General features: G+C 37.8%; 1 protein-coding gene across 1 annotated transcript; it reads right to left on the reverse strand.

Moving 5' to 3' along the window:
• Window positions 1–1,927: 1,927 nt before the first annotated feature.
• Window positions 1,928–18,373, reverse strand: LOC139135406 (dihydrolipoyl dehydrogenase, mitochondrial-like). Its single transcript, XM_070702783.1, has 12 exons — window positions 18,258–18,373; window positions 16,565–16,723; window positions 15,804–15,942; window positions 14,668–14,768; window positions 14,100–14,249; window positions 12,798–12,899; window positions 12,204–12,292; window positions 11,211–11,415; window positions 10,756–10,826; window positions 9,842–10,092; window positions 3,139–3,305; window positions 1,928–2,734 (listed from the first exon to the last, which is right to left on the reverse strand). The coding sequence occupies exons 1-12, from the start codon at window positions 18,300–18,302 to the stop codon at window positions 2,669–2,671; spliced, it is 1,545 nt and encodes a 514-aa protein (XP_070558884.1). The 5' UTR covers window positions 18,303–18,373; the 3' UTR covers window positions 1,928–2,668.
• Between the last annotated feature and the right edge of the window lie 1,598 nt (window positions 18,374–19,971).

Consider the following 19,971-nt stretch of genomic DNA (forward strand, 5'->3'; position numbering starts at 1 on the left):
CCAGGTGGAAAGGTAAATACCTTGAAATTTCAACATAGATTACGCTGAAGAATAAAATATTGGTTTTTGTTATAAAGAGAAAATATGATGAAAATATTATCTAAAATTGCAGCTTTTGTTCCTTTAATGACGATACTTCATTAGATGACTTACATGCTTGGCCGAATTTTGCATTACACACGTTCTAAGTTTGTATGGATTATACAGTGTACGTGATATTGTCAGTTTGATATGTTGAGGGCGCACGCAATGGAGTATAGAGGATATCAGGCAAGACTGCAAAACTCGGATGTCGTCTGTGCTTCATAGTATGAATTTGTTTGTGTATATGAGCTGTTTTTTTCGGATGCTATTGATAACCATTTTTACTTGTTCGTTTAATTTGTTTGTTTGTTCACAAAAACTACCGAACACGTTCACAGTTTGGCACAAAGGAGTATTCTGGTGTGATTTTGTCGTCGATAAAAATGAAACAAAAACAAAAAACAAAAACATGACAGTGCTTAGCTTATGAACACTGTTCTTTTCTCTACACACAAGGAAACTAGAAGATGCGACATTAATGATATTGTTGTGCATACTTTCTGTGAGGTGACATACTACAAACATGCTGACAATCCCTACTACAAACTTGTTTTGCGAGCTCTACGAATAGTTTTTGAATAACTTTCATTCATTTATTTCAAAATACCATCTTTCTAAATAACAAGTCGACTAATAATTCGAGGTTTTGAGCTGGTAATGTCGTTAGATGTGTGTGTGTTTGGTGTCCTTACGTGAACTCAGTCTTTGATCATCCCCCAAGCGACATAGGATTACATATAAACAGATATAGATCTACGTCGGACAACGTCACAGACTGCTGTCGTATCTGATTAGTCCCGTGGGCCAGCACTGATAGCTTAGTTGTCAGGACAGTCAGACATTGCGCCACGAGCTCGAGTGGCACTTTTGGACCGAGTTTCCTTGAAGAACTAAGAGTATGATGCTGCAGCTGGTAGTTCGGCCCTGCGAAAAATATGTGCCTATAATGGTTATCACAGCAATGCTGCGGGGACTCGTGGTCTGTAGAAGTGTTTGCACTAGCTCTTGAAACTGTTTTATTGGATGGGACATCACATGGCATCAGGCTGAATAAGAACAGGTAAATAAACGAACAAATAACATTCAGACAAAATAATTAAATTACGACAGAAATCCTAACAAACAAATAAAGGAACAGATAAACAAACAATAAACACACTAATAAGCTTAAAAACATATAGACTGATCGAAAAATAGATGAGAAATACCCATGCTAGAGTAATTGTGAGTTCTCTGCCAGCTATCCTTGGTTCCGTAGCATGCCCGGATAGCATGGTAATAGGCCAAACCCGGAATTCGAATCGACCACGGTACAAACAAAGCCATGTGCGCAAACGCGCATAGACGTACGTGTATTTCCATACGCGCTGTAGTACACATGTGGGTTTGTTTGTACCGGCATCACGTGATTATTTTGGCGTACTGAGTCTGTAGAACGCATCGCGTCCTTTTTATTCCGGAGTAGAACCATTACCCTCAGAAAGACTGCAGCAGCCTTCATTAATGAACAAGGATTGTTCGGTCCTCTATCCTTTGCCAGAATGCAAGTACACGTAAAGTGTATTTGAAGTTGGGAAAAACTAGCAAACTCATCATAGACTAATGAGGGCGCTGTTCCTTGCCACGGAGACGCATATTGACATTTCCAAAATCACACAAAACTACTGTACAATCATCGCAAATACTTGAGCGAAAATACAAAAAAATGTGTATGAATTTTTGTAGCTATGAACACATACATGTATATAAAATATATTCCAAACAGAATTTCTGCACCTAGACATGAACTGATATACTTGGGCACTTAACACTCCCATGCAAAAAAAAAATTTCAACCAATGTGAATGTTTCAGTCAAATTTTTATTGACTTTAAATCTTAATCAATACAATAATACATAACAGTCTGTAAGATAGCCATATGTCTTTTCACCCTTCCATTGTTATGTTCTACAAAACCTGTAACTACAGATTGGTAACGAATCTTTCATTATTGGGAAATACTATAATCTTCGTTATGCAGTCAGTGTTCATAAAAAAAAGCATGGAACAAAACCAAGGACTTCCAGTCACCTTGATTCAAATCACCAATATTTCATTTAAAATCATTCATAGATTTTTTTTGTAAAACCTTATATTACAGAATGAATGAGTGGCCAGGAACACACACACAGTTGTGTACATATTTGTAGAGCTGTACACAGTAGGGGGGAGTATGGCGTAACTTATGAAGTAAAATAACTCTCTGTACACAGTTACAAATCATGGGCAAGTTGTTATAGCAACAGATATATACCTATGGACCCCATCACAGCAGGCAATGGATGGCTTTCCGACAATACATTAGCATTAAGCACCTGACAAAATGGCGACAGAGGAATTATCTTTTTCTTATTTTGTGAGGAGTTGCAAATCTGACAAGCTTTATCAAACAATAATCTCTGATAGACATTTCTTTCAAATATATCTGGTGTGAGAAAATTTCTCTCTGTCCATGATACTGTCACATTCTCACTTGTTTGAAAAAGTCAGAAAGGCATCCATTGGATTTTAAAGAAGAAAGAAAATTTGCAGCAGCAATGGTTTCTAGAAGTTGATGGGTTTCCCTGCCCATGCAGCAAGGTTGGCCTCTTTGAAAGCTTCCGAGTGAGTCTGTGAAAAAAAAGGATGAATGAGAAATTCAGTAATTATTTGGTCACTGTGTGTATGATTTCTAGTGCCGTTCTCTGTTTTGTGCTGTGGGGGTGAAGCATTTGCTGTAAATCAGTTGCTTGGACAGTTTTCTAATGACGTAAATTATCGGCAGGGACAGTATTGATGAATCCAACATTATGAGTGTTTTTAGCTACAAAAGTGAAGATCAATAAGAATATGTACTGTACAGGTATCATTGTGTTTAGTCTTTTAAAGTTGACTTGTCAATGTGACAATGGGAAATATGTGGAGTAGGTAGGTTTTTTAGTTCAAAGGCGGTTGATGCAAACATTTGGCCACCTTTCACTGTACATCAATGAAAATCACTGTGTGGGGTTGCTTCTGTTAAATTTGCAACTCACCGGATGTGCATGGCACACTCTTGCCACGTCTTCACAGGATGCTCCGTACTCCATAGCTAGCGCCCCTTCATTGATCAATTCACCAGCCACTGAGCCTATAATGTGAACGCCCAGCATCCTGTCTGTTTCTTTGTCACTCAAGATCTTCACTAAACCATCAGTGTCAGCTGTTGTGTGTGTGTGAGAGAGAGAGAGAGAGAGAGAGAGAGAGAGAGAGAGAGAGAGAGAGCATTACACAGCGAATCTGGTAACCAGTGAACCCAATAACTTTTTAGATTTCTGAGTTCTATCCATCAACTCAGGAATTTCTGGAAATTTTAATTAGTCATCTATACCCCTTTTCCTGCCAAGTTCATTTTTCACCATCAGGTCAAGTTCGTTAAAACTAGTGTGGCACAATGTGTCCAATTTGGTGCATTTTAACAAAAAATTGAACATTTGAAGGCCCCTGAAATCACAGATACTGTAAACATGATTTTTATGGACTAAAGCTGTTGGAACAGACCAAGCCAAATAGGTGGTAATACATATCGTTTTGGCTCAATACTGCTTTTCACTGAGTTGGCTGATGGGGAAGTGATACTGTCTGGTAGGTAAAGAGATAAATTTCAGTCATATTATACTGTATGCCAAATTTTCAGAGTCAGAGAGATAGTCTGTGGCACAAAAAATCAGTTTAGGGAGCAAAAAACTAATGACTTTGTCCTCTTCTAGCCGACTTAAGGTAGAATGCGCCTTGGGATAGATATTCGAACTCTTGAAATTTTACATCTCTTTTCTGAACTACCACTTGTGGAGGCTCATTTCAAAGCTCCTGGACACAAACAATTTTTTGTGGTCTCAGTATTTTAAGTGTTAAGGTAGAACGCACCTAGGGGACAGACTTGGGGACTCTCAAACTTTTACAATTCTCTTCTGATATACCACTTGTGGGGGTTCATTTTAAGCTCTTGGTGAAAGAAAACTTATACTGGCTTAGTTTTTCGAAATTTGAAAATTTTTACCTTTCTCCATAGAGTTAACACAGGGATGGCGGCCATTTTGAATTTCTAATACAGTAAATCTTGGGTTATTTGTTTCTCTAGTATCAAATTTGCACGGTGACCCCCTATTTTTATTCTTGATTTTGAAAGAGAATGGTTGAAAGATTCATTGAGGAAAATTTGAGCAAAAGTTGAAGTCTTTCACTTTCGAGGTGCATACTACCTTAACACAGGAATGGTGGCCATTTTCAATTTCAAATATTGGTACATGTTAGGTAATTTGTTTCTGTATTACCAAACTTTGCACAGAGACCCCGGATTCTTATTCTAGATTTGGTGAGAGAATGGTTGAAAGTTTCAAGAGAAAAGTCATTGACAATGACATAGTCCCCACTTGTAATAAGAGTATTAGTCTTGAGGGGGCAGGGAATGAGGTCATTAAGAAGTATCACTAAAGTGTATATGTTCAGATCTATGGACACATAGGTCTATGTCATTGTTCCCAATTTGAAACAAGAGGCATGTCTAAGTTATGGTTCTAAATCGGGAAAAAAGATCAAACCTCTAGCTGTATTGGCCAGCCAAGAAATACATATGGCATAATAAATGAGGTACAAGATGTGACATCTTAAGGTCTATTATCCTATCAAAATTGAAGGTAAAGAACTTGTGGTTACTGAATTATGCATATATACAGTGTTCTCACCAGAAAAAAAATTTTGTGGGACATTTTGTCCCGCTGACCAAAAAAAAGCGGGACAACGGATGATTTTTGTGAGACAATATATAAATATGTTAAAAATGTCAAACTGCAAATACGAACCTTATTCTATGCATGGACAAAATAAAGGACTCAACAACTCATTCAACTTAACAACTTTTTTGTAAACATTCGGTAAACATATCAACTGATATTGAATATCAGTGCCTTTTAATGAAAAGTCTATGGGACTTTCGTTCTTTCCAGTGTGAAAGTCCATTTTGGGGCCCTCTACAATAACAGTAGTTGCTAGAGTGTCCAGCTGTTCAGCTCCCAGTTGATTCCTGTCATTAGTTACTTTTTTTCGCACACTAAACCCCCTTTCACAACCAGCAGAAGGAACAGGCCAAGTCAGCATTATTTAGATCAGAAACATATCCCTATGATGTTTGTAAACAATCATCAACTTTTGACGTGAAATTTTGGTCGCCAGCCAAGGCTACAAATTTTGTCAATTGATTGAAGCATGGAAAAAAGACGTCCATGTTCTTACGTATAAGTTCGCCTGGAATAATATACTTATCACATGCGCAAGCCAAGAATTGATAATTTTTTGCATAATAAGAGAACTTTCCTCCAACTATTCCACATTTAAACCTCGGAACTACTTTTGGAATAATATTATCAATCGGCAGTGGGCCAGTTGTCGATCATTTCCAGTCGTGGTACTAGGTCGCGTGGGCGAGGAACAGAGCAAATGCCTGATAACATCACAGAACACGTATCTCCCGCGAAGTTTATACATGATTCCAAACATAGCAAAGACCTAAAAATTATCTCAGACAAAGTTGCGTTATTTTTCGAGAACAAAAATTCACTGAATCTCAACGGCACGAACACTATAACGTCGTTCCCTTCAAGACCCTGGTTGCCATGCGGAACTCACAGTATAATGCTACCAGCTTCGAGTTCGTTGTTTTCGAAAAATGTTCATGTAATTCCTTAGGGATATACAAGCTTTACATTCTTGTGTTTTCGTAGTTCGGATTATCGTTGTCGTAGCCTATTAAAATATTTATCGTGCCCATGACGCCTCCAGCTTCCGCGAATTCCGTGGACATGTACCGGTATGCATGCAAGGCGAACACGTCCAGTGCGTCAGACTACCACAGTCTCGTGTGGTTCAATACACGACGGCCGCTGTGTGGTATACATAATGATAATGCATCCACACATCGGCCATCATGTATCGAATCACTCTGACGGCTATTGCCTCCAGATTGCCTCGGTTTCAACCAGGAAGTGTAATTACTTGCGTCAATCATTTACGTCCATGGTGAGAAGTACTGGCTGTTGATACGGCCGGCCGGCCGTACGGCTGGCACCACGAAAGTTTATAATTTCAAAGGCGTGCCACTATTGGCGCGCACGCCCAAGAAATCCGCGACAAAACAGAAAAATACGCGAGAATGTCGCGGAATCGCGGCCTGGTGAGAACGCTGTATATGCATATTCAAGGTCAAGGTCATCAAGGTCACATGACATTTTGAAAAAAAACATTAGTATTGCTAATTAATCCATATATGCCAAAATTCAGACCTCTAGCTCTATTGGCTTGCCCCAATTATATATGGGCATAATTAACGAGGTAAAGCATGTGTTGTCATAAGGTCTCCCATCCTACTAAATATAAAGGACATAGCACTTGTGGTTACTTATTTATTGACATAATCGTGTATTTTAGGTAAAAGGTTATCGAGGTCACATGACATTTTGTCAAAAAATTTCTATCCTATAGTCTATCCCTATATACTAAAAATCATACATTTACCTCTATTGGCTTGCTCAAAATTAGATATGCACATAATTAATGAGGTACAATATGTGGCGTCATAAGGTGTCCCATCATGCCATATATGAAGGGTGTAGCACTTGTGGTTACCGAGTTATGGAAAAATATGTATATTTGAGGTCAAAGGTCACCGAGGTCATGTGACATTTTGTCAAAAAAATTGTATTGCTAAGTTATCCCTATATACCAAAAATCAGACCTCTAGCTCTATTCGCGCTCAAAATTAGATATGTGCATAATTAATGACGTACAATATGTGGCGTCATAAGGTGTCCAATCATACCATACTATGAAGGGTGTAGCACTTGTGGTTACTGAGTTTGTGACAAATATGTATATTTGAGGTCAAAGGTCATTGAGGTCACATTACATTTTTTTCAAAATAATTGTATTGCTAAGTTATCCCTATATACTAAAAATCAGACCTCTAGCTCTATTGGCTCGCTCAAATTAGATATGCGCATAATTAATGAGGTACAATATGTGGCGTCATAAGGTGTCCCATCATACCAAATATGAAGAGTGTAGCACTTGTGGTTACTGAGTTATGCACAAATATGTATATTTGAGGTCAAAGGTCATTGAGATCACTTGACATTTTGTCAAAAAAATTGTATTGCTAAGTTATCCCTACATACCAAAAATCAGACCTCTGGCTCTATTGGCTTGCTCAAAATTAGATATGCACATAATTAATGAGGTACAATATGTGGTGTCATAAGGTGTCCCATCATACCAAATATGAAGGGTGTAGCATTAGTGATTACTGAGTTATGGACAAATGTGTATATTTGAGGTTAAAGGTCACCAAGGTCACGTGACATTTTGTCAAAAAAATTGTATTGCTAAGTTATCCCTATATACCAAAAATCAGACCTCTAGCTCTATTGGCTCGCTCAAAATTAGATATGCACATAATTAATGAGGTACAATATGTGGCGTCATAGGGTGTCCCATCATACCATATATGAAAGGTTTACCACTTGTGGTTACTGAGTTATGGACAAATATGTATATTCGAGGTCAAAGGTCATCCAGGTCACATGACATTTTTTCAAAGTGTCTAGATATCTGCGTGAACGGATGGACTCACGTGGATGGACTCACGGACTGACATGACCCAATCTATGAGCCCCCTGGACTTTATCTGTGGGGACTAAAAACTGTGTCACTGCATCCTTTTTGCAATATGAATACGATGAGAAACTAAATTTTTATTTTTCTTGGTCTTATACATGGGAGTCTATGGACTGCCTTATACATGGGAGTCTATGGACTGCCTTATACATGGGAGTCTATGTACTGCCTTATACATGGGAGTCTATGGACTGCCTTATACATGGGAGTCTATGGACTTCCTTATACATGGGAGTCTATGGACTGCCTTATACATGGGAGTCTATGGTCTGCCTTATACATGGGAGTCTATGGTCTGCCTTATACATGGGAGTCTATGGTCTGCCTTATACATGGGAGTCTATGGTCTGCCTTATACATGGGAGTCTATGGAGGTGAAAACTAAAAAGTCCTCTACCACGGCCAAATTTGATCGCATTGTGAAACAAATCGACGTGCATCTGTATGAGGTATGGTACTATCCTTGTACCAAGTTTGAATGAAATCGCTCCAGGCGTCTCTGAGATATCTGCGTGAACGGACGGATGCACGTACGGACTGACGGACGGACGGACATGACCAAACCTATAAGTCCCCCCGGACGGTGTCCGTGGGGACTAAAAAGTTTAACGAAAGTTTAAGTCATTCACTTTCAGGGCGCATACTGCTTTTAAATCTTGATAAACATTTGAATGTGCCGACTACACCCAGGAACTACCATTAAATGCAGGCCTAGGTAAGAAATATAGCAAAGCGTCACGGTCCATATCGTCAGGATGGAATTCTAGATAGCTAAGCTACGAAGTCCCACCTATGAGATGTAAAACACAGATAGTTGATGACAAAAGCTAGGTTGTCAAGACGCAATTTTGACGATTTTTCCCGTCATACATGCCGTTTCAACATGGCGGCCTAGGATAACGTGATGCGAAGGCAGCAGTCGTGGTAAGTTTTTACCGTTATTTTTAGTTTTGAAGTGAGAAATCGTGAAAAAATGTATCGCCTTCCGGGTCAAATATCATGGAAAATGCCCTCGTGAAGTATTTTTGTCGAACGTTTGGTATTTTAGATAAGATAGATGTTAATTGCGGACTGCTGTGGGTCTGCTAAGCAGATCTGTGCGATATCCATAGAAAACCACGTGCGTATCAGTACAAGTATGGTACACGGTATGGTGCAGTGCAGTGCAATTTAAGATCTCAACTCGTTGACTTGGTCGTATACAACATGCGACTTCTACCATCTGATCTTTGAGATTACCGTATGTGCAGGGTCTAGCTTATTAAATGGTACTCATGCAAAGTTTGCTCTATTTCCTATTAGTATTTGCAAAATCGCACAGATCTGCTGGTAGACCCACAGCAGTCCGCAATTAACATCTATCTTCTCTAAAAATACCAAACGTTCGACAAAAATACTTCACGAGGGCATTTTCCATGATATTTGACCCGGAAGGCGATACATTTTTTCACGATTTCTCACTTCAAAACATAAAAATAACGGTAAAAACTTACCACGACTGCTGCCTTCGCATCGACGTTATCCTAGGCCGCCATGTTGAAACGGCATGTATGACGGGAAAAATCGTCAAAATTGCGTCTTGACAACCTAGATTTTGTCATCAACTATCTGTGTTTTACATCTCATAGGTGGGACTTCGTAGCTTAGCTATCTAGAATTCCATCCTGACGATATGGACCGTACGCTTTGCTAATATTTCTTACCTAGGCCTGATAAATTTAAGTCTAAAACACAACCTGTGTTTACTGTATTTACTGGTGGGTCTTTGATGAACAGCTTCTCTTATATAAACTTACTATTAGGAGCTTAGTTCATAGTTGATCCAATCATCAGTCAGTGTTCTGCTTACTTTCAAATATACTGTATGTGATAAATAGTGTAAAAATACTAGAAAATACATCCAAAATACCATCAATGGAACTTCAACACTTGAGCAGACAGCTTGGTCAAATAGACTTTACTACAATTCACCCTCAATGCAATTTATGCATCAATATCTCTCATTATAATTAGAGGTGGTCCATCACTTACCGATCGTCTTGGCTCTACTGTTAGCTGCAAAGGGGAATTTTCCAACTTTGTACTGTACACCTTCCTCTTTCAGTTGTTCCTCAGTTTTGCCGACCCATGCTACTTCTGGGTGAGTGTACACCACTGACGGCACACAGTTGTAGTCTATGTGGACGGGGCCACCCGCAATGCCTTCTACACAGATGATACCCTCGTCTTCAGCCTTGTGAGCCAACATTGGACCGTGAATGCAGTCTCCAATGGCGTATATACTGTGTGGCAGGCCGAGGGAGAAACACGTCATATTGGTGAGTCTTGTGAACTTTTCAAAGAGTAGGCTTTGAAGAGTTTTATGGTACACACAAAGTCACATTTTGGGTTATTCTGAAGATACATCTAAGTTATTTGCGTTTCTTGTACTGACCAGCGTGTAAGACATTACAGGCAGCCAAAGAGCATCACGCTGTTCAGGAATTTTGGTGGTTTGCATTGTTTTCTGCCTGTGGGTTAGACTTGTTCAAGTCTATGATTTGTGAATGTTTGAGCGGGTTGAATGCAATGAGTGGAGTGAATGTGATACATGGTCAACAATTCACCCTTCAAATTTCACTTCAGAGAGAAGTCTAGAAGTTGCTTAAACGAAGCACTGTCTCAAAAACTAGCATACCATATGGCTGTGTGCCATGTCAGAATTTCTATACAGTTTTCATTATTTACAATTGGTGGAAAGGTTAGAACAAGGCTGGTAGTCCTCTGACCACAGTAGTAAACTGAAGACACTATTATAACACACCAAATGTATGCAAGTACTTCCAAAATACACAATGGACACCAGAACCAACTTACTCCTCTATAGCCAAGTCAACAGGTACTGTATCTTTAGGAAAGCTTAACATGTTCGCTGGCAATGAAAGGGTGTAACCTAAACAACTTACCTCGGTATAGTGCTCTGGAATTTCTCATTGACTTGTATCCTTCCCCTATTGTCTGTTTCAATACCAACATCCTAATAATTGTAATAAAATATGTTGCAGGCCATGACTAGAGATTACAAGTTGGTTGTACAAGTTGTCTACAACTTTTTTAAGGTAACTCTTTTGGTGGCAACAACTTGCAGAAAAAACTCCACTGAAAGTTTGTATCCTCAACAACCTATTGTCAAATCTTGGCGTGAAATGGTAATGACACAGTTTGTTATTTGGGAGAACAGTCAAATAACAGGTAATTAACCTATGTGCCTTGTACAAAAGCATGTCAAGAAATGTGAAGAAAGGTTTGATTGGCTAAAACTCTGGGAGACTTGTTATGTACCAACTGATCCCTCAGTTTGCTTTGCTCTATAGAGCTAACAAACAAATCACTGAGAAGTAAAAGACAATTATAAGCTCACCTCAAGACCCAAATTATCTGTGTACGCCCTTCTGCCGATACAGACAAGCAGAACATCACAGAGCAGTTCATCTGTTTTACTGGAATCTTTCACTGATTCTATGTTGACCTTGACTTTGCCATCAGCTGTCTTTGAAGCACTTGTCACCTTGGTGTCCAGTTTGAACTTAAGGCCTTGCTTTTTCAGGATTCGTTGGAAGTTTTTGCTGAAATTTAATTTCGGTGCAGAAAATGTCATACAAAAGAGTAGGTCGAAGGCTATTATGAAGGGCGTATGCAATTTATATATCATTTTTACCATTTCATGACAAGCATTTGGTTTGTCCCTTTTTGTGGTGGGTCAAACTATTTACAAGAAAATGGGGAGACAGGAAAAAAATTTTATTCCACACAGCACATTGAATGAGCTCAGTAGAACTGTTCTTTGAGCAATTTATGTTATTATGAATTAAGAAAATGAGTAAATTATATAAAAACTCATACAATGGTAATATTATCGTTTTGGCATACAAGGTAAAAGAAAGGGTACAATATCTAGTAAATCTTGGCAACATTCAAGTTTTTTATAACCCCAAGACCCCCCTCCACACACACACACACACACATACACACATTATTCAACCTAGAAATTGTAACATTAAGTTAACTTCAAGGAAAAGGAAGTCATACAGTTAACATTTTTCTTTTACGTTCCATTTTAGCTGAGCAGACATCTTGAGTTTAATAAACAATTAACAATTTATCAATGTTGATTCTTGTAGTGATATGCATCATTTATCCAGATCTCCTGACTGAAAATTGAAAATGTTATATGCTACCATGGTATGCTTTGGAAGAAGACACAAAAATCTTACTTCAAGACAGTAAAGGCATGATATTGTTGTTCATGTGCCAACATCATTGCTATTCTCTCCACATCCTTTATAAATCACAATAACTACACATTGCAGAATGAACAATTTATCAGTTTGAAAATTGTTTTGTCACTGCTTACCTGATTTCCATATCAATCCCTACGCCACCAATATGACCTAGAAACTCAACGGCTGTCACTTCAGACCCAAGACGACTCCATACTGAACCCTAGATACAGGATTCATAGAGAGAAACATGTTGTATGACACATTTGCCATGTTATGGCAGAACATTCACTGGCAAACCTATCCTTGTATACCTATTACTATAACACATGAAAAAATTACGGAAATGTTTTGAATCAATATTAGGTACTAGGATGTTTTTTATGCAACAGGTTTTGTTAATAACAGAAAATGGTTTTCCATGTTCAAGTAAAAAATCATACATTGTCTTACATACAATTTGCTGACAAAGTTGACTGATATTTAGCTAATTTTATGTCCTTGTGACTTCTACCACAACATCTGTGTAATCAAATATTCAATTAGGAAGAAATTTGAATAAAATCTGATACACCTACCTATACTGTAATAACTATGGAATATATATTTTTTGGCATGAACCATTTTTTGGGGAGTACATCTTCATTAAAAACATGCTTGTGAATCATGACTCATTCATTTAAAAGTGTAGCAGCTATCTCTGTGTTTAATACCAGGATCTCACTTACCAGTTCAACTCCTATGACACCAGCTCCAATGATGATCATCTTCTCTGGTACACTCTCCAATGACAGAGCACCAGTGGATGATATAATTTGTTTTTCATCAATCTAATCATTTGGCAGACAGAGAAAATCATGAGATACTGCTCCAATACTCTAATGAGAGCACACAAGTCACTCTGGATCCATAACTGAAGTATTTGCAATTTACAAAGAAGTGTGTACATTGTATTTGAGATGGCCACTACCATGATCTTGTGGAATGTACTGTATATTGTCAAGTGTATGACATTTCATTTCAGTAATTGTATAGCATTGCATTGTCTCACTGAATTGGTTTCTTCACATCCATAGTTGATGCAAAACCACATGACTACTCAGTCTTTCCATCCACCTATGTGAAAATCTCTTCTGATAAAAGATATATACACCACAGACATTCACTTAGGCTTGAATATCTACAATGTTACTGATTATATTACCATGCACTGCCTGTCGCATTTTGATTGGTCGAGCTGAGAAACGTGACTGACCACAAATACACAGTAATGGTCTGTTTATGTGCCCGTAAATATGAATAATAAGATTAACAACTCAAAGTATCATAACTTTACAGCTCAAACGTAAATCATAATCAATCACAAAATAAAATGGAGCACTTGTAGGTCAAGTTGAGATATTTTTTTCTGAAAACATCTCCGGATTTGCCAATATTTTACAGCGCGCGTGACAGTGCGTCGCGTAATGCTCAGTTTCTGGGGCCCACTTGTCGTTCGCTCCTGAAATTTTCGGATACTTTTATGGTTTTCTTGGGTTCGCTGATAATATAATGGAAATAACAGACTCCGCGCTGACCATTAATGTTTATTTGTGGGCGCGGGCTCGAGCAAAGCCAAAATTAACGGGTTCGGCAAGCCTCGCCCGTTAATTTTTGGCTTTCCTCTCGCCCTTGCCCACAAATAAACGTTAATGGTCAGCGCGTCGTCTGTTATTTCTATATTAGATATCATTGGTACGCTATGTGATATTTCTTGATGTGAGTGTCATTTCGTTTACAGTGAGTAATAACCTGTTGCTGATTATAGTCTTTATGGTACAGCTACGAAATGAAAGTCTGATTTGATACAGTGCTACAAAGATTTGAAACTAACAGCAAGTTTCAATTGAGTAAAAGCAAAAGTTTTCACACATACAGGAAACTTAAAGAATTCATGAAAGCTCAACCGCACTGACAAAACAGTACCTGAAACTAAAGTACCTATCTATATACAAACAGACAAAATGTTGGATTGTAATATTGAACATTACCTCAATGCCTGGAAATGGGGTCACTTCAGATCCAGTTGCTATAAGAATATTTCTAGTTTTGACGACGTGTTTGACACCTTGGCCTGACGGATCAAATACTGCTACCTCATTGGGGCCGGTAATCTGACCAAACCCTTGGAGATGTGTGACCTGGAAAACACACATACTGGATTAAAATCACAAAGTTCCATATAGTGAATTTCAAATTTTTAGGTAAAGGGGTGAGAACAATAGCATATGTACAAAATGTTGAAACAAAGACTGCTATCTCATCATCAATGAATATAGAAAATGACTTCAAAAGGGATAACTTCATCCAATCTGGCTACTGATCAGGTACATAGTAGCCAAGACTCTTTCTCCATATTTGAAGGATAGCATGATAACAAAGTGTCAGATGAAGTGGGAAAAATTCTCCCCTTTTCACTGGGAGCTTAGTTTATCCTGATATAAATGAAGGGAAAGACGACTACAAATAATCATTTTTCACCTAAGATTAGTCTGAAATCTCGGAGCCCACATCTTTTCTGATGAACGGAGAGGACAAAGAAAACAATTTTGTACTTACTTTGTTTTGTTTGAAAAGATGTGCAATTCCACCGGTTAATGCCTTGACTGCTGATGACTTCTGATCCATCATCTTTGGAAGATTTAATTTTAAGTCTCCAACTGTAACCAAGAAGTCAACCATTGCATGAAGATAATATAAACAAATGTTGTATGGTGAAAAGATTGCTTCCGAGAATTTTTCATCTTAATGTTCATTTTTAGCTACAATCTTTGCAAAGTGGCTGATACTTGTATGTGTTGAATCCATTTCATCTTATTTGAAAATTGTGAGGTTACATTTGTATCAGATGCCGTGGACATTTCTGTAACCTAAGTATTACATATTTGATAACATAGATTTTCAGTGTCATTATATAAATGTGTTAGCTCCTGCACTCTACAATACAATGAAGATCAGGTGGAACTTAAAGCCCCTGTAGCTGTAACTCTTGAAATTTGGTGACCTGAAAAAGGCTTTCTATTTTCTCAGGTTTTCTTAAAATTCTACAGATTTAAAGGATATAGTCTTTTACCACTGAAAAATTGGACAAGTAAATTTAAATTTTGACCGTTATATTGATTTCCCGCCATTTTTAAAAATTTGTAATATTACAAAGAAAACATGGCATATGGTGTCCCAGTGGAAACATTCAGCACTACATGCATTATATTGGACTAGTCTGTTGTTTCTGTGAAGATTCCAATGCATACATGCACTGCTTACTGTGGTTTTGCTTTATCTGCATGAGGGCGCCATTTTTTGTTTGGGCAAACATTTATTATTTATCTTGCTCAAAATTGCACATGTAATCCCAGTGGACAGTTTATTCTACCTGTATAAACACCTCTCAATGAGTACATTCCCATGAACCTGCTATAGTTTGGAAGTAAAATCACAAAAAATAATGCTAAAAGATACAGCTATCGGGCCTTTAATTCATAATAAGTGAAGGGTTTACAGCATACAATTGGAAAGAAAACACTACATTTTGTACAATTTTGTTGGTACCTTTGATCTGTCCATTTACAATACATTATTATTCATACTGTGTATTATCAAATGCACTATACAGTGCATGTATTGTCATGAGGCTACAGAGATACAAGAAATAATAACAATAATAACATTCAGGAAATTTTTTAACAAGTACTTACATTCTATTCCTCGCTTTTGATAGTCACCAGAGTGTGCTAAATGGTAAATGTGTGAATTATTTAATAATGCTTTGGAAGGGATGCATCCAACGTTGAGACATGTGCCTCCAAGTGTTGCATTTTTCTCTACGCACACCGTCTGCAAATAAGGAGACAGAATATTTGCAAATCAGTAACATGACACAAATCAGTATTATCAGTATCTGCATATTTGCAATATCTTATGCATATTATGGTGTGCATCATTAACTTATCAGTCTGGTTACCTGTATAAAGGTACATCGTCACTGTTATCAAAATATTTTGATGTAATTATACAGTTATACAAGAATGTAATAGGACCAAAACAAACACGTCACTTTGTTTTGGGAAAAAGAGAAATAACAGGCTGAACGTGAGGACAGTTTTTAACAAAAATATTCCTGGTCACCAAGTAAAACTTGCAGAAAGCCTGCACTTGATATCATATGTATAGACACAGATATACCATAGATATACCTATTGTAGACTGGGCACTTATTTTGAGAAAACACAAGAGTTTGTACATGTACGTCAATATTTTCCATGTTACCTACATTTCCCACAAATCAATGAAATCAGTGGTGTATTTTTCCATCAGTGTCAGGATTTTTCCACATGCCCGAAAAAGTAGTAACACTCCTGAATATCGCAATTGCAAAGATTCACTTCAAATGGAAATGTGCCAATAAACTTTTTCTAAAGGGGAGAATGTGTGAGATACATCCAAACTATTTTCTTACTTTCATCCCAAGCTGGGCAGCCTTGATTGCAGCTACATATCCTCCTGGTCCAGAGCCTATCACACACAGGTCTACCTCATCTTTGACTTCTGAGAATAGTCTGTTGTTGACAACTGTCAATAAAGGTAGCTGGCGTCTGAATAGATTTTTATGGCTTGCCTGAGAGAAATCAACAGAAAAGACGTGATAACCTGAGTAGTGTTGGATGTTTTTGCCTTCATTCACTATGGGCATTCCTGCTACAGCTCATCTAATGCTGAACAGCGCAGTTATCAGTCTTTGCTTTCAATTCATGCATTATTAAAGCAAAAAGTGATAGCTTTGGATAAACACCAGCACAGTGACATTCTAACACTTGTAATATTATTGATATTCACGGCTATATCAGTGAAAACACATCGGTTAAAATAAAATAACATAGATATAAAATAAATTTTAATATCAAAAATTATATCGGTAAATATAACTGAAGTCAGAAGAGTTTTGTAGAGTAAACTTCACAAACATACTGTGATGACTTTACTTCCACAGTTACAGTATCTTACACCATAAGTTCACCATTTTACAGTTTTATTTGTATAATAACAATGACTCTTTTCTTTTTGTACCTTTCATGCATTTGGGACCACACATTTAATCACTAGCCTTTCACTCTAATAGTTCATGAAATAGGCAATTGACAGTCATATGCCTTTGTTAAACCTGTAAAGGATGAGTGACAATCGGTATGACGATGTATGAGGGTTCAAAACACTTTGACCATGTATAAACCAATGGGTAATACAGAATATTCACGTCAAACTGGCGTTGCTACTAAAATTGACAGAGAGTAGTGGCAAAGACATGTGTTTGGAAAGGTGTCTAGTCAAGATCCCACCATGATTCATTTATGAAACAGGAAGGTCTGAAGGCCTAGATCACAGATACAGGAAACGTGGAAAGGCCACTTTCATTCAAGTAATTTGAGGAAGACGTGGTGTTCTCACTCGAAAGTCTATCATGGAGCTCTCTTTTTGAAGGTTCATGCTGCTTCAAAACATGACAAGCCATTTAAAAATTTCACTTATCATAGTGCACGATGGGTTCGTGTGTCAACAGTCCTATGCACAAAAAAATTATTGCGAATAATACCTCTGTGTGTATTTATGACGTATTGTTGTATAACATACGTCCTAATAGGATACCTAATAAATACAGAACAAAACCTAAAGCCCATAGACCGGATTCACATAAATGTATAAATATTGTGAATATGTGAAGTTTAAAGCTCAGCTTACAGTATTTTTGGAGTCAATGTCAATCACAGGGTTGCGTAGTCGACCCCGGCAGGTCACTCACTGTGACCCACACATCATGGACGTCTCACAAGACAAAGTCTATTCGAACTACTTTTTGCCATGCTATTCATTCAATATACCGACAGATAATACTACCTATATCGGCACTTGACATATTGAGGGGACCAATGCTGTAGCTTATTTGATGGGCCCATATATAAGTATTTAATTAAACCCTGCAGTACCGACAAATTAGTTTGTGCAACGAACGACATGATCGCATGGCCCTTGCCTGTTCATGGTCATACGGCAATTATGCATGAATCTGTGCGCAAATTTTTACAACGATGTGATATTTTCAGGAATTTATGACGCACTTTCATTTTTGTGCTTAAAGGTAAGAAATGGATACTTACGCGTGCTAAATGGGAAGAAACGCGGCACCAACTGGCGAGCAACATCTTTACTTTCTATCCAAGATGGCTGCTACAATTGTACGCATGCGCATTATGTGAAATCAGAAAACTTTCTTGTGGTCGATGAGGGCGGTATACCCGAAATCATTTCAGAAATGTTAAAGCATTTCGAAGTTTGTAACAAAGTTTCACAAACCTGTTTCAGTTTAACACAGCATGCCCTCTGCCGGTCGAACTTTCCTCAAGCAAATTACTAATACCAAGACATATACAGAAGGATTCAAATGTAAAGTTAATGTAAACTTCAATTTAACTCAGACCGTAAAGTACGTTTTATGCTCCTCTTTCTACTGAGGGCCGGGTGACGGTGCAGGACAATATAGCCATCAAGTCTAGACTTTCAGCATAGCTCATTGAACATGGGAACATATGTAAATTAGTCGTAGACTAACCTTGCTCAGGTTGTAATTCTATGGAAGACAACGATTGCTTGCGTGCGTGCGTAATGTTGTAAATTGTGATTTTTTATCTTTTTTCATCATAGCTTACATCACGGCAATCATTCGTCAACTTCCAATAATAAAATTTTGCATAGTATACCTTTCTCATGGTACCAATTTCCAATTTACATCGACCATTATGATAAAAATCCTTTCCAGCACTTATAGAGCTCTCATCGGAAGCTCAGTATTTTGCCTAAATGCCGGGGAATTCAAGTGTAAAACCCCTGCTCCAACCGTAGTACAACACAGTTCTTCCTATGGACACTCTATAGAATGTGACACAACCCATCATGTGAAGCCGACTTTGTAAAAATTATTAAAGTGACAATTCATCATTTTAGTGGTATTTCGACAGGTAACTTTCACATATTGAACCTTCAATTACTCTTTGATTGCCTAAGTCGAGCGCATTTCATTCATAGCCTGCCCCGCCATCAGAAAACTAGTTTCAGAAAAGACCGAGGATCACGAAAACACAACAACTAGGCCCTACACACAATGATAGGAACGCAAAAAATGTAGGTAAATCGAAAATTTGACACACAAAATTAAAATGGACAGCAGAACACAGCGGGCCCTGGATCTCTTATGTTTTCCCGTTGTTTTTTTTTGTTTGTTTGTTTACGGATACACAAAGCCATAAATAAAACATATATGTGAAATGAAAGCCAGAACAGCACGCACAATCTGCGCTAACTATCCTTCTGCTCGAATGGCCTAAATACATTATAGTATTATACCTATAACTTTATACTTTAAAAGTGTTGTTTGTCATGCACAATATATGTTAAAGTCACTTCAAAATCCATATACCCTACATAAATTCGATAGTCCTATTAATCTATTTGTCACTATCCCGTTTTTAACGCTTAGGGCCTATTGTTTGATTTAATTGATCTAAGTGATCGGTGGGATCACTTATCATATTTAAAGTTCCTCCACCACACAGGGACTGTTTTCTCTAAAAGAAAGGCCCAAAGGGAGTTCCGCCACTGATAACATTCTCTGCGTTTATAATTTGAAAACACATTATGTGACCAAACCCCCCACCAGAGAGGGTCGCCCGGTAACCCCCCCCGATAATTTTCTGTCCGGTCCCTATTATTACTTGTGAAAATCTGTGTTCACTTTAAAAAGCGGCTCCAATGCATTAAAAGCCGTGTATCATGTTATTTTGACATGTGTATTCTTAGTTATTTCAATTAGAATCG

The sequence above is a fragment of the Ptychodera flava genome, chromosome 6 (assembly GCF_041260155.1).
Source record: "Ptychodera flava strain L36383 chromosome 6, AS_Pfla_20210202, whole genome shotgun sequence".
NCBI lineage: Eukaryota > Metazoa > Hemichordata > Enteropneusta > Ptychoderidae > Ptychodera > Ptychodera flava.